The following is a 13,503-nucleotide window of genomic DNA, read 5'->3' as shown; positions in this document are numbered from 1 at the left end:
GGGGGGGGACACGCGCGTGGCGGTGGAAGGGGGGGGGTCCTACGCGCATGCGCGTGCGGTGCCGGGGCTGCGCCCCCCGGTGGGTGTGGGCAGGGACGGGGTCCGGTGTCGGTACCGGTATCGGTCGCGGTATGGTCCGGTGTCGGTGTCAATAATGTACAGGCAGGGCTGCGGTGCCGGTGCCGGTATCGGTGTCAGTGTGATCCGGGAGCGGTCCGGTGCCGGTGTCGGTGTCAGTACGGTACGCGCAGGGGACCGGGGCCGATATCAGTGTCACTGTGGTACCAGCAGGGGTCCGGTGCCGATGCCGGTATCGGTGTCAGTATGGTACCGGCAGGGGACCGGTGCCGGTATCGGTGTCAGTATGGTACCGGCAGGGGTCCGGTGCCGGTGCCGGTATCGGTGTCAGTATGGTACCGACAGGGGTCCGGTGCTGGTATCGGTATCGGTGTCAGTATGATACCGGCAGAGATCCGGTGCCGGTATCGGTGTCAGTGTGGTACCGGCAGGGGTCCGGTGCCGGTGTGATACACGTACCGCGCTGCGGGTCCCGCGCCCACGCGCGGTCCCGGCCCGAGAGGCCGCTCCAGCGCCCGGCCCGGCCCGGCCCTGCTGTGGTGGTCCCCCGGGGCGGGGGAGGCCCAGCTCCCCTCTACCGGCACACGGGGTCAGAAACGGACGAGGCAGCAGGACCCTCATCATCCTCAGGGGCAGCAGGACCCTCATCATCCTCAGGGGCAGCGGGACCCTCATCATCCTCAGGGGCAGCGGGACCCTCATCATCCTCAGGGGCAGCGGGACCCTCGGCTCCTCTCAGGGCTGCAGGACCCTCACTGTCCCCCAGGGCTCTGGGCTCTTCGCCATCCCAAAGGCAATAGGAGCCTCGCTGTTCTCCCAGGACAGCAACACCACCAGCACCCCAAGGGCGGTGGGACCCTCACTGTCCCCCCAAGGCAGGGGGTCCCCTGTCACCCCCCAGGGCACAGGAGTCCGAGGATAGTGGGACCCTCACTGTTCCCCGAGGCAAGGGTCCCTTGCCACCCCCCAGGGCAGCAGGACCCTCACCATGTCCAAAGATTGTGGGACCCTCACTGTCCCTCCAAGGCAGGGATCCCGTGTCATCCCCCAGGGCACAGGACCCTTGCCATGTCCAAGGGCAGTGGGACTCCCCTCACTGTTCCCCCAAGGCAGGGGTCCCTTATCACCCCCCAGGAGTCCGAGGATAGTTGGACCTTCACTGTCCCCCCAAGGCAGGGGTCCCTCGTCACCCCCCAGGGTAGTGGGACCCTCACTGTCCCCCCAAGTCAGGGGGTCCCTTGTCACCACCCAGGGCACAGGACCCTCACCATGTCCGAGGGCGGTGAGACCCTCACTGTCCCCCCAAGGCAGGGGTCCCTTGTCACCCTCAGGACACAGGACCCTCGCCATGTCTGAGGGCAGTGGGACCCTCACTGTCCCCCCAAGGCAGGGGGTCCCTTGTCACCCCCAGGACACAGGACCCTCGCCATGTCTGAGGGCAGTGGGACCCTCACTGTCCCCCCAAGGCAAGGGTCCCCTGTCGCCCCCCAGGGCACAGGACCCTCGCTGTCCCCCCCGCCATCCATGCGGGGGCTACAGGAGCAGGGCTCAGGATCGGGGGGGCCAGAACAGCAGAGCCCCATCATGGGGGTCCCACCATCCACAAGGCCGGCCATCACTCACCCAACTCCGGCTTTGACTGAGAACCGTGACGTCAGAGCCAGAGCCGTGACGTCATCCGCCGGCCATACCTGCCAGGGCCCGGGGCCGAGGAGGGAGATGGGCAGCGGTGCCGTCATCGGGCACCATGCGACCCCTCCGTGTGATGTCATATGTTTTTTTAATTATGTCACACGCCCGCTCCGCCCCACCCCGCTCAGGCAGCTGCGGGGGGGGAGGGTGATTCAGGCGCCAGATGTTCGGGAGAAGGTCCAGATGTTGCCGGGACACCGCCCCTGCAGAAGCGTCGGGGTGGCAAAAATCGCGGTGTAACGGGGTGGGCTGGAGGGGTTCTGGGGGCCGGATTTGTACCCCCCATTCCCCCAGAGCCCCCAAACGTCGCACAGGACCCGGGGAGCGGGTGCGGTTCTGATTCCTCCCACCACGTGTAGGTCCCGGTCAGCGCTCCGCAGCCCCCTCCCCACTCGAGACCGTGCTGAACGGGGGCGTGGGGAGGCCGGGAAGCCCCTTCCCAGTCCCGAACAGCCGCGGCGGGTGTCCGCTCTTCCCGGGATGTCCCGGTGCGCAGCGGACCAGCCGCGCTTACGGGGCCCCCGGGCGGGTTTGATGCTGGAAATGGCAGCACGGAGAGTTCGCTGGCGCCGCGGCGGGAGGAGCCGGGGGATGCAGGGACCCCGGGGCCCTGCCTCAGTCCCGGTACCGCATCCCCGGTCCCGGTACCACATCCCCGGTCCCGGCAGCACCGGCCCCGCCGCTCTCGGTTCGCCCCGGTGGCACCGCGGTGCGGCAGCGCCCCCTGGCGGCCCCCCGTGCCCCGCGCTGCCCCGCCGCTCCGGTGGGCGCGGGGGTCGGAGCGGCAGAAGGAGCGCCCCGGGGTACGGCGGGTACCCCCGTGAAGCACCAAGCCCCCCCAAACAACCAGCACCCCTTTTCAGTGCCCCCGTGTTCGGTTCGGTACCGGAGGGCGCAGCAGAGGCGGGCACAGCCCGGGACCAGCCACGGGCTCGGACCCCAGGACGGGGACCGGGGTTCAAACCGTGCGGAGAAGGTGCAGCACGGGACTAACGGTCCGGTGCACACGGGAACAGCGGTGCCACGGAACCGGGCCGGTCCCGGTGCGGGAATGGCCGGGGGGCACCCACGGGGGTGGGCGGGGGGCTTGGAAGGGCGGCAAAGAGGGACCTGGTTAGAGCAGGAGTAGGGTCAGGAGCGGGTGTCAGGATGGGGCGGGGGGACACGCGTGGGTGTGGGGGGGCGGAAAGGGACAGATGTGCGGTCACGAGTGGGATATGGGGTAAAAGTGTGGGATATGGGGTAAAAGTGTGGCCGTGATGGGGGACAGGAATGGGGAGACACGGGGCAAGAGTGGGGTCACGCCTGGGTGGGGGGTGATACGGGACGGACGCGGAGCCGGTGGGTGCCGCAGCCCCTCGGTGGCGACGTCCGGGGAGCCCAGATCCTGCCAAGACTGGTCCCGGTGCCGGTGCCCTCCCATCCCTCCGCTCCCGCGTCTCCTCCCCCTTCCTGCGCTCGGCGCTTCCCGGCGGAGCGGGGCCCGGCCGCGCCCGCCGCCGCTATGGAGTGAACGAGAGGCCGCGGGGACCGGCCGGACCGGCCGCCCCCCGCCCGCGGCTGCTCTCGCCAGGTAACGGCCAACGGGACCGGGGACTCCGCCGCTGCTTGGCACCTCCCGCCGGTGGGAGCCGAGGGTGGGGAGGGGGCTCTGGGGGTATCCCAGGGGAGGGGGCTGCCCGGGGCTGGGGGGGTGGTCCAGGGGCACCTCCCTGCTCCGGGGGTGGGCAGTGCGACGTGTGACAGGTTGAGCGGGGCCTCTGAAGGGGAGGTTCCGCCTGTCAGCCCCTCACTGGGGTTTTGGGGGATGGGATGGGATGGGATGGGATGGGGAAGGGGCTCCAGCACCGGTGGCGCCGAGGCTGAACCGGCTGCCCAGGAAACACATCCCAGCTCGACCCAAAGTCCGGAACACTCGCTGGGTGTGTGCAGAGGATGGCACCCAGCTCTGCTGGCACCCCGCCCTCCTGGCTGGGCGCTGTTTGGGGAGGGGTCGTGCGTGGGGCAAAGAAAGACCCCTTCCTTCCCCTGTCCCACTGGTGGATCTCGACAGCGAGTTCCTGGGACGGGAGCGGCACCAAATCCAGGCCGGGCTCCCCGAGCTGTGAGTCATCCTGGGCTGGGTCGGCTGGGAAGGCCCCGCTCCTCTTCCTGCGAACCAGAGGAACTTTCGTGCCCCGAGCGGTCAGCAGCGGGCAGCCCCCCCAACACGTGGGTGTCCTCCTCGTGGCACTGTCACCAGTGTCCCACCGTGTGCTGCATTCTGGCCCCGGCCTCGGCTGGCAGCAGTGGCGTCCTCAGCACTCCCGGGGAAACTGAGGCACGCTGAGGGGCAGAAATGTTCCTCGGGTTCTTCCCGGCGAGGGCAGAGTCAGGGAGAAGTCCGGGTGCTCACAGCATTTGGAAAACCTCGGAACAAGTGTCAGTGCAGGAATCTGCAGGCAGGATAGGGAGCATGCTCTGAGGTGCCCCGCAGGGTGAGGAGGGTGCAGAGGGCTGGGAGATGGCCGAGCCAGGCTGGGAGATGGCAGAGGGCAGCGGGGACATGGCTCGGGGTGGGATTCACCCCTGTCCCCCCTACACAGCCCGGGGTAGGGGGCTGCGGTTGGCTGCCAGCAAGGGCTGGTGGTTAATGAGTAACATCCGTGGGATGTACGGCAGCGCCTCGGGACCGGGAAGGGGACGTGGAGTGTACGGCGGATTGGGAACAGGGTTTCCTGTTGCAGTGAGAGCACAAAGCCCGTGCTGAGAGTGTGGGGGTCCCTGAGCCCCCCTCTCCGTGCCTGGGCTCCTCCTGAGCCAGCTTCTCGCCCAGGAGTCCCCCAGCCCCACAGGTAGGCAAAGGCCTTCGGGTGGAGGGGGAAGCGAAAGTCGCTGCGTGGAGGGGGTTTGGGGAGGGGGAGCGGGTGGGGGGCGGCTGCTCCCCCTCCCCAGGTGCCGTGTCCTTGCCCCGTGTGGCTTTCCCCGGCCACAACACAGCTGTGACCTCGGCTTTCCCGGGGTGACCTGCCGGAGGGTCCCCACGGGATGTTTCCCCCAGGAGGGAAGTGGGAAAAGCAGAAGGAGGAGAAGAGGGAAACCTGGAAATTGGGATTGGAAGGATTCAGGGCACGGCTGGGCTGGAGGAGCTGCTGTGACTGATGGCAGGAGGGGACAGGCAGATCCCCCGCCTGGAGCTCCTCCTGGGCTGTGGGAGGAGGGAGCAGAGCAGCTTCTCCTGCAGGCTCTCAGCAGATCCAGGCATGCCTGGCTTAAGGCTTACGCTCCAGGTTGGCGCTTCCAGCCAGCAGCTGCCTCCCAGGGCTGAGCAGAAATACAGGTTTCATGGGGAAGGAGGATGGGGATTAACCTCGAGGGTGGCAAAAGAAGGGATTGTTTCTCCCCTCCTTCCAAGAATCCCACTAGGACTGTGGGGAAAAGCCCAGCAGCATTCCCAGAACTGCTGTGTGCATTTCCCACCGGGCATTGACCCTTCGGAGTAACCTCGGGATCTGTTTGCTCCGGGCAGCACGGACTCAAAAGCACTTCTGGAAGGCGTCAGCCTCCAGCCACCATGCTCGGTGCCTTCCTGGGGTGGCTCCGTGAGGGCTCCCACCCCACACACCGCCGCGGGTGCCCCCGCCGCAGGGCTCGGGGCAGGCCGCAGGCGTTTGTTTGCTCCGGCCGCGACGTTGCCCAGTGACGCCGGCTTCCTTCCCCTCGCAGGCTTCTCGGAGTCTCTCAGCTCCACCTCCGCCCTGCGCCTTCGGCGGCTCCGCGCGGCCCAGGCCCGTGGGGAACGCGCTGCCCGCGGGGGATCGGGGCCGTCCGGCGGCTCCGCGCCCGCCCGTTCGCCTGAGGGCGCGGCGCGCCGGGCCCGCTCCGCCCGGGGGTCCCGCCGCTGCCCGGCCCCTCGGCTGCGCCCTGAGACGCCGGCGCTGCGGGATCCGCCGCGGGATCGGGCCTTGGCCCCGGGCGGGGCCGGCGGAACCGGCAGCGAGGTGTGTGTGTGTGTGCGGGGACCCCCCTGGCCGGCCGGGCCCGCGCGGCTGCGGCGGGGCCTGAGGGTGCGAGCGGGGCGGGAGGAAGGGCGGGAGCTGCCGGGAAGAGGCGCGGGCAGTGCTGAGGGGACGGGCTGGGATTGTTGGGGTTCCAACGCCCACCTTGGGGCGCGGTGGGGCCGTGAGCCTCCAGCCCGGGCGTTCCAGCTGGAATTCCCTACGTAGCGCCTCATTCCACTTCTCGTCTTGCTTTTCCTCATCTCTGGAGCCCACTGAGTGTGAGGGGAGGCTGGGGAAGGGCCCTCGTTGTGGGGGACACCTGAGGAAGTTCTGAGCCAAGTCACCTCACTGGGGTCAACCCAGTGGAACAGCCTCACCAAGTTTGGGGGAGTTTACACTTCTCCCCCTCCCTGGCAGTTCCACACTCTTCCGGCTCTCCCATGCCAAGTCCAGCAGCACTTTCCTATCCCTTCGAAAGTCCTTGTGGCAGAAGGAGCAGGGAATCCCCGGAGATGCGGGAAACTGAGGCACAAATGGGCTCCCAGCCCGCCCAGGATTGCCCAAGACGCTGATCCTGGATCAAGATTCCCACTCCTCCTCCTTCTCCTCCTCCCCAGCAGCCCCAGCCCAGTGGAGCAGCAGGTTCAGACGTGGATGGACAAGCAGCAGCTCTCACCCCCTCCGTGAGAGGCTCTTGGCCCTCAAAGGCTGGCTGGGGGCTGCGCAAGTGGTCCTACCCCCATCCCCTCTCTCGTCTTCAGGTGACTGTTCCAAGATGTCCCTCTGGAACCTCGTGTCCCACATGCCACCAGAGGAGTTCAGCAGCCTCTCCACGGAGTTTCCCCGGAGCCTGCGCTGTCTCCTGGCCGAGTGGCTGGAGAACCAGCCCTGGTGAGTCTCCCTGGACCCTTCCAGGGTCACACAGGGGCAGGTGGGGGATCCGTGCCCGTTCTCCCAACTTTTCCCCTCTGCAGGGAGTTCATCAATGGCTCAGACGCCTTCTGCAGCAGCATGGCCAGCAGGATGCTCTCAGACATGCTGGAGAAACTCCGCAGCGCTGCCGGCAGCGATGGGCAGCAGTGCCAGATCCTGCAGCAAGTCAGCAACATCGAGGTGTGCAGGAACCCTGGGGCTGGGTCACGCTGGGACTGCAGCCAGCTCCCAGGAAAACTTGGTTATTTTATGCTGGAAGGGCTCAACGCCTCAGGATGGTCCCTGTGTGAAACCCTTTTCCAGGCTTGTGAGCAATGAGCAGACTCAGCAATTGGGGTTTTGGGGGCTTCCAGAAGACAGAGGGGTTTTGTTTGCATCCCAGAGCTGTCCCAGGTTCTGCAGCCCAGTGGCCCACAGGGAGCTGCCACATCTTCCCTGAAGTGGTCCTGTGGGGACCCTCCTGAGCCCCTCAGCCCTCACAGCCCCACTTGTCCCCATTTGTTGGCACCTGGGGGCTGTCTCAGCAGATGTTCCCCATTTTCTGCTCGAGTGTTTGATTTCTCCTTCCTCCAGGCCGTGTGGGTCTGCATTTCCTCCTGCCGTGAGCTCTGGGTTTCATTTTTGGGGCTCTTTCTCTTATCGAGGCTGTTGGAATTGCTCTGTCCCTTTCGCAACCCTCTGATTTATCTCCTCTGGCCAGCAGAGCTCAGAGCACCACAGCTCAGCAGGGCTCACACCCAGAGCCCCATTCTGGTTGAAAACCCTGCTTTTTTGGTAACAGACCTTTTTAATATCCTGCATTTGGGAAGGGATCAGCTTTAGTCACAACTTCTGGGGAGCAGGGTGACTTTTCAAAACAAGACTGTTGCTTTTTGCTGTAGGAAACAAGCAGATGTTTCAGCTTAGGGATTTTTTTTATTATTTAAAATGCTGACGCAGAGCAGCCCTCCTGTGTTCCCTCCTCCCTCCATCCCTCATCCCAGAACACCAAACCCTCATTCCTCCATGCCCAGCCAGGCTGTTCCCTGATTTTGGTGCTGCTGTGCCTAGGTGGCCCCCAGGATGGGCAGCCACAGGGCTGGGGGTTGCAGGTGGGAGCCAAACCTGAGCCTCTCATCCCCTGAATCCCACATTTTCCCTGGAAGAGCTCACAAGGCTACCAGTGCTGCATCCAGACCCCCACCCTGGAGCTCCCACCGGCACAGGAACCCACCAAGCACATCAGCAGCCATTCCCCCATCGTGTTTCTGCTGCTGTTTTGGGAAGTAGCTAATTTGGGAAATGCGTGAAGGCCGGAGGAGCTGGCACGGGGGACACGGGAGGCAGAGCCAGCAGGGGAATTCCTCTCCCTGTTTTCATTGGAAAGCATTGATCCACCCAGGGCAGCTGGGAGAGTCTCCCCCAGGTGTCAGGAAATGCTCACAGGAATGGAGAATTCCTTTCAGCTTGGATTTTTTTTTTCTCTATTTGAAGTTCATTCTTCTACTTTTTATACAAAAAAATTGAGTTGGGCCCGATGACCCTGATGTTCCCTCCAACTCCAGATATTCCACGATTCTCTGCACCATTTAAAGTGGTTTTAAAGCTGCAAATCAGCTCTGTGGTGGTTGTGGAACCCCTGAATTACCTTGTCCAGGTTTTTGGGGTGGGAGGGGGTCCAGGAGCAGGGGGCACGTGTCCCCCTGACACCCCCCCTTTGTGTCCCCCCCAGAACACCTTCCGCCGGGACCCGCTGCGCCTGGTGGCCGTCGTGAGAGCCATCCTGGAGGGTGAAAAAGCAGCCGTGCTCAAACGGGTGGGTGCTCCCTGTCCCCCTCCCGGGCACCCCGAGGTGCAGGACCGGCCCCAGCCCCGCTGACCCCGCTCTGCCCTGCCCCAGGACCACCACCTGCCCCTCAGCTTCCACCGGCGGCAGGAGGAGCTGAAGTTCAGCCTGGGGCTGCAGCGGCTGCAGCACCGAGTCCGGGAGATCCAGGCGCTCCTGGAGGAGGGGCCGGGGCGGGACGGGGCTGTGCAGAGCCCCGTGGCTCCCCGGGAACTGCCCACCCTCATCCTGGAGGCTGTGAAGGAGCTGGAGGCGGCCAAACAGCAGGTCCTGAAGAGGATCCAGATTTGGAAGAGACAACAGCAGCTGGCAGGGAATGGGGCCATCTTTGAGGAGAATCTGGCACCGCTGCAGAAGAGGTGAGGGGGCACAGGGCAGGGCTGGGGAATCCTGAGCAACCTCCTGCTCCCTCTGCCGGCCCAAAGGGCTCTGGGTGAGTGAGGCTGGGGTGTTGAGGGGTCCCCCTTTCCCCAGGTGTGAGAACCTGGTCGAGGTTTACTTCCAGCTGCAGCAGCAGGTGATGGCAGCGAGCACAGAGCTGGGGCCTGAGCTGCTGCCCCGGCTCCTGGAGCGCTTCAAGGAGGTGCTGTCCGGCCTGGTCAAGAGGTAACAGACTGAGGGCTGTGGTCACCATGGCTTAAGGTGGGTCTGGCAGAGCTGGCAGGGCGTTGTGCCAAGTGCCATGGTGTCCCTTTGTCCCTCAGCTCCTTCCTGGTGGAGAAGCAGCCCCCACAGGTGCTGAAGACCCAGACCAAGTTCCAGGCGAGCGTCCGGTTCCTGCTGGGCCCGCGGCTGCTGAAGGCAGCGCCCAAGCCCTACATGGTGAGGGCTGACATGGTGACAGAGAAGCAGGCACGGGAGCTGGAGCTCAGCAACTACAGCAACACCCTCAGGTGAGCAGTGGGTGTGGGGGCAGGGGGTTTTCCCCACCTCTGTTTCCCCCCTGACCCCTTTCTCTGCCCAGTGAGAGCACGGGGGAGATCTTGCACAACACGGTGGCCCTGGAGACCAACCCCACCAGCGGGAACTGCTGTGCCAACTTCAAAAATGTGGTAAGTGCCACCAGCTAGGGGTGGGCTGGAGGCTCCTTTGGGTTTTTGGGGTCCTGAGGCTGAGGATGGTCAGTTCTCCCTCCCCAGCTGCTGAAGAAGATCAAGCGCTGCGAGCGGAAGGGCTCAGAGTCGGTGACAGAGGAGAAATGTGCTGTCCTGTTCAGCACCAACGTCACCTTGACCCCCAGCAACGTCTCCATCCACCTCCAGGTACCACGGGATGGGGCTGGATGTGCTGAGCCTTCCCCTGTGGGACACGTGTGCTGCACTGGGGCAGTCCCAGGGCAGCCACCATGCCTGGCTCAGGGCTGCTCTGTGCCCCCAGGTCCTGTCTCTGCCCATTGTGGTCATTGTCCACGGGAACCAGGACAACAATGCCAAAGCCACCGTGCTGTGGGATAACGCCTTCTCTGACATTGTGAGTGCCACGAGCTCGAGGGAAGGAGCTGGAACCTGGGGCTGACTGGGCTTTGACTCCCACCAATGCAGGTGGGAGCAGGAGCCCAGGGATGGGACATGGTGGCATCCTGTCCTGATGACCCCCCAGGACCGGGTGCCCTTCGTGGTGGCCGAGCGGGTGCCCTGGGACAAGATGTGTGACACCCTGAACCTGAAGTTCATGGCAGAGGTGCAGACCACCAAGGGGCTCCTCAAGGAGCACTACTTCTTCCTGGCCCAGAAGATCTTCAATGACCACAGCGCCAGCCCCGAGGACTTCCAGAGCCGCCACGTCTCCTGGGCCCAGTTCAACAAGGTGACTGGGAGGAATGGCCAGGGTGGGCAGGGGCCAGTGTGGCCATGGGGAACCTCATGACCCCCCTCTGCCTCAGGAGATCCTCCCTGGCCGGGGATTCACCTTCTGGCAATGGTTTGATGGAGTCCTGGACCTCACCAAGAGATGCCTCAAAAGTTACTGGTCGGACAGGTGGGTGCCCCAGGGCTGGGCTTTGGGGGGTGTCCTGATCCCACCCCACTACCATGGGTGATCCTTACCCCTGTTCCCCACCTGTCCACCTCCCCAGGCTCATCATGGGCTTCATCAGCAAGCAGTATGTGTGCAAGCTGCTGAGCATGCAGCCGGACGGGACCTTCCTGCTGCGCTTCAGCGACTCCGAGATCGGCGGCGTCACCATCGCCTACGTCATGCGCGGCAAGGACGGTGAGACGGGGTCGGGTGCGGTGCAGGGGGGGTTCCTCACTGCCAGGGCGTGTGGGCAGCTACAGGAACCAGCACTGGAATGCAGTGACGTGCCGGGGTCGGCTGTGAAATTTCCAGGTGTCTTTGGCTTCCTGCCAGGGTCTCCGAGCCCCTGCCAGGGCTTTGAGACATCCAGGGCATCCAGAGAGATGCTCTGGGTTCCGACAGTGACGTGCCTCCCCTCGCTCAGGCTCCAGCCAGGTGGAAAACATCCAGCCCTTCTCTGCCAAGGATCTGTCCATCCGCTCGCTCGGCGACCGCATCCGGGACCTGGGGCAGCTCCGGAACCTGTACCCCAACATCCCCAAGGACCAGGCCTTTGGGAGTCACTACAACAGTGAGTGGAGAGGCCCTGGGCTGCCCCTCTGCACCCCAGCAATGCTGCAGGGGGTCATGGGTGTCACCCAGCTGGCCCCAGGGCTTGCAGGGGCAGCTGGGGCTGGCAGAGAGGGTTGGCAGGGCATGGTGGGGGTGGTGGTTCATGGATGGTTCTCCTCCCTGAGCAGAAGAGCAGACGGGCAAGGACGGCCGGGGCTACGTCTCCACTGCCATCAAGATGACTGTGGAAAGTGAAAGGTGGGTGTGAGGCCATATCTGTGCTGGAGGTGTGTGCACATGGGCCAGAGTTTGCACAGACCCCTGGCCAGCCTGAGCATGCCCCTGGGCAGGGAAATCCCTGACTGGGAAAAACAGAGCTGTGCTGGTGAGCAAAGAGCCCCCCGTGGGCCCCCAAACTGCACTGGGGCACGTCTGTGCACCTCCCACCCGCCCCCTGAGCACCCACTGGCACGTGTCCCCCTTCAGAGCCTGGACCTGCCAGTGCTGATGGGGTCCATGTGCTTTTGCAGGGACCAGCAGCCTCCAAGCACCATGGGGGCCCCCCCCGAGGCCCCCCAGGCACCGATGTTCAACCTGCCCATGCTGCAGCACGAGCTGCACCCTGAGAATCTGCTGGCCCCCATCTGGTGAGTGCCCCGCTGTGGGGCGTGGGGTGGGGGCTGTGGCAGTGGCCCCCCCTCAATCTGAACCTCTCTGTGTGTGCACTGCAGCCCCCCCACTCCATTCTGCCCCCAGCCCATGCCCGCAGGCTACCCCACGGTTGAGAGGGACATCATGATGGTGCCCAACAGGCTCACCCCCCCCTTCCACAGGTAGGAGCAGGGCAGGGTGGGGGGCAGCCCGGACACCCCTCCACCCCCAGCAGGGTCAGGGGTGTTCCCCTCTCTCTGAGTGCTCCTGCTCCCCACAGCCCATCACCGATTCTCTCGCCTCCCTCGCTGTCCCACTGCCAGGACCCTGCCTTCAGGCCCTCCGGGTAAGACCTGGCACACAGGTGGAAGGGGAGCACCCCTTTCCCCCCTCTTCCCCCCAAATCCTGGGCTGGCAGACCTGCAGTGGCCACCCCAGCTGACCCAGGAGGAGGAACCCCACCCCAGCCCCCCACAAACCAAGCAGTGCCCCCCAATACCTCGGGGCTGCTGAGTGCCCTGCGAGGACAGAAGCTACTCCATTCTTTGCCACCCCAGACCCTTCGTGCCCAACCAGTACATGCCCGGCGAGGTCTCGCAGCTGCTGCCCGCGGGTCCCTCTGCGGAGCCGCAGGACGAAGAGATGCCCGAGCTGCCCCCGTTCCACCCCGGGGAGGAAGCGCCGCTGCAGAGCCCTCCGCGGTGGTGAGCACGGGGAGGGGTCAGCAGGGGGAAGCCCCTCCCAGTCCCCCTCCGCTCACCCCGCTGCTTCATGTCCCCAGGATGTCGCCCAGCATGGATCAACCATCAGCCTCGGACTTGGATCAGCTTCTGGAGGTGCCCCTGTTGCCCCCCTTCGCGCCCCTCCCGCAGCACAGCGGGTACCCCAATTCCAGCCTGTCCTCCTGGGGGCTGGGGGATGCGCGGTGGGATGACAGCATCCGGCCGGGACACGCGTGAGGGGGGCTCCCGTGGGGTAGGGGGACAACATCGGACTGGGACCCCCCCTCCACTCCCTCCCAGCCTTGCCTGGGTTCATGGACTTGATCCCGCTCCTGCAGGAGTGGAAACTCCAGCTGGGAAAGGCGGGGTTGGGGGGATTTGGGATAACCCCCCCAACCCAGTCCCCCCCATCTCCGTGCATTGCTGGCCGCCCCCGCCGCTGCCGGGGGTCCGCGGGTGAGGGGCTGCAAGGCGCAGGGGCCCCGTCCTGCGTGGGGGGGCAGCGGCAGCCGCACGCGGTGCCCCCAGCCCACGCCGCCGGGATGAGTCACCGCGGGGGCGGCAGGCGGCAGCGCGAACGGCGCCGGGGCGGAGGTGCCAGCCCGGTGCCCCCGGCAGGGTGGTGGAGGGGGGGGGAGGACACCGGGACCCCCATGGAGGGGGACACGGCCCCCCTGCACCCCCGCGATCAGCGCTTGCTTTGGGGTTTTGAGCTGTTCCTCACCCACCCCACCAGGCTGGAGCAGGGGGTAGGAAGATAAGCCATAAAATAAAGTTTTATTCCAAAATAACAAAATAAATAATCTACTGTACACGGTACAAAGGAAGAGTCGCTAAGGGGGGGAAGGAGGAGGAACCCCGAGGGGTTTTGGGGTGGGGGGGGAACAGCACCTCCCCAGTGCCCGTCCAACGCCGCCTGCGTCGTGCTGGGAGGGGGTGACACCCCCCGGCACGTGTGACACCCCCCGGCACAGGGACCATGCTTGAAGCACACGCAGGTATCGGGGTGCGGGGTGGGGGGCTGCGTGCGGGGGCTGCGGTGGTGGGGAGGGGG

At 65.4% G+C, this 13,503-nt stretch overlaps 1 protein-coding gene across 3 annotated transcripts; it reads left to right on the top strand.

The window, feature by feature from the left end:
• Window positions 1-3,103: 3,103 nt before the first annotated feature.
• STAT6 (signal transducer and activator of transcription 6) lies at window positions 3,104-13,268 on the top strand. 3 transcript variants are annotated; one of them, XM_039703179.1, is made up of 20 exons: window positions 3,104-3,343; window positions 6,512-6,641; window positions 6,725-6,863; window positions 8,395-8,478; window positions 8,563-8,867; window positions 8,983-9,114; window positions 9,213-9,401; window positions 9,473-9,560; window positions 9,648-9,770; window positions 9,886-9,978; window positions 10,108-10,314; window positions 10,391-10,485; window positions 10,583-10,719; window positions 10,949-11,095; window positions 11,265-11,334; window positions 11,607-11,723; window positions 11,808-11,909; window positions 12,008-12,073; window positions 12,285-12,431; window positions 12,509-13,268. In XM_039703179.1, the coding sequence occupies exons 2-20, from the start codon at window positions 6,526-6,528 to the stop codon at window positions 12,684-12,686; spliced, it is 2,535 nt and encodes an 844-aa protein (XP_039559113.1). In that variant the 5' UTR covers window positions 3,104-3,343; window positions 6,512-6,525; the 3' UTR covers window positions 12,687-13,268. The 3 variants fall into 3 exon arrangements, 2 of the variants coding, with proteins under 2 accessions (XP_039559113.1, XP_039559112.1); XM_039703178.1 differs by lacking the exon at window positions 3,104-3,343 and adding an exon at window positions 5,400-5,752; XR_005626875.1 differs by lacking the exons at window positions 3,104-3,343; window positions 12,509-13,268 and adding an exon at window positions 5,615-5,750 and having other exon boundaries at window positions 11,833-11,909; window positions 12,285-12,357.
• Window positions 13,269-13,503: the final 235 nt, after the last annotated feature.

The sequence above is a fragment of the Passer montanus genome, unplaced genomic scaffold (genome assembly GCF_014805655.1).
Source record: "Passer montanus isolate IOZ18808 unplaced genomic scaffold, ASM1480565v1 scaffold161, whole genome shotgun sequence".
In the NCBI taxonomy this organism is placed as follows: domain Eukaryota; kingdom Metazoa; phylum Chordata; class Aves; order Passeriformes; family Passeridae; genus Passer; species Passer montanus.
Note: the sequence above shows the minus strand (reverse complement) of the source record. Positions and strands in the feature narration are given on the sequence as shown.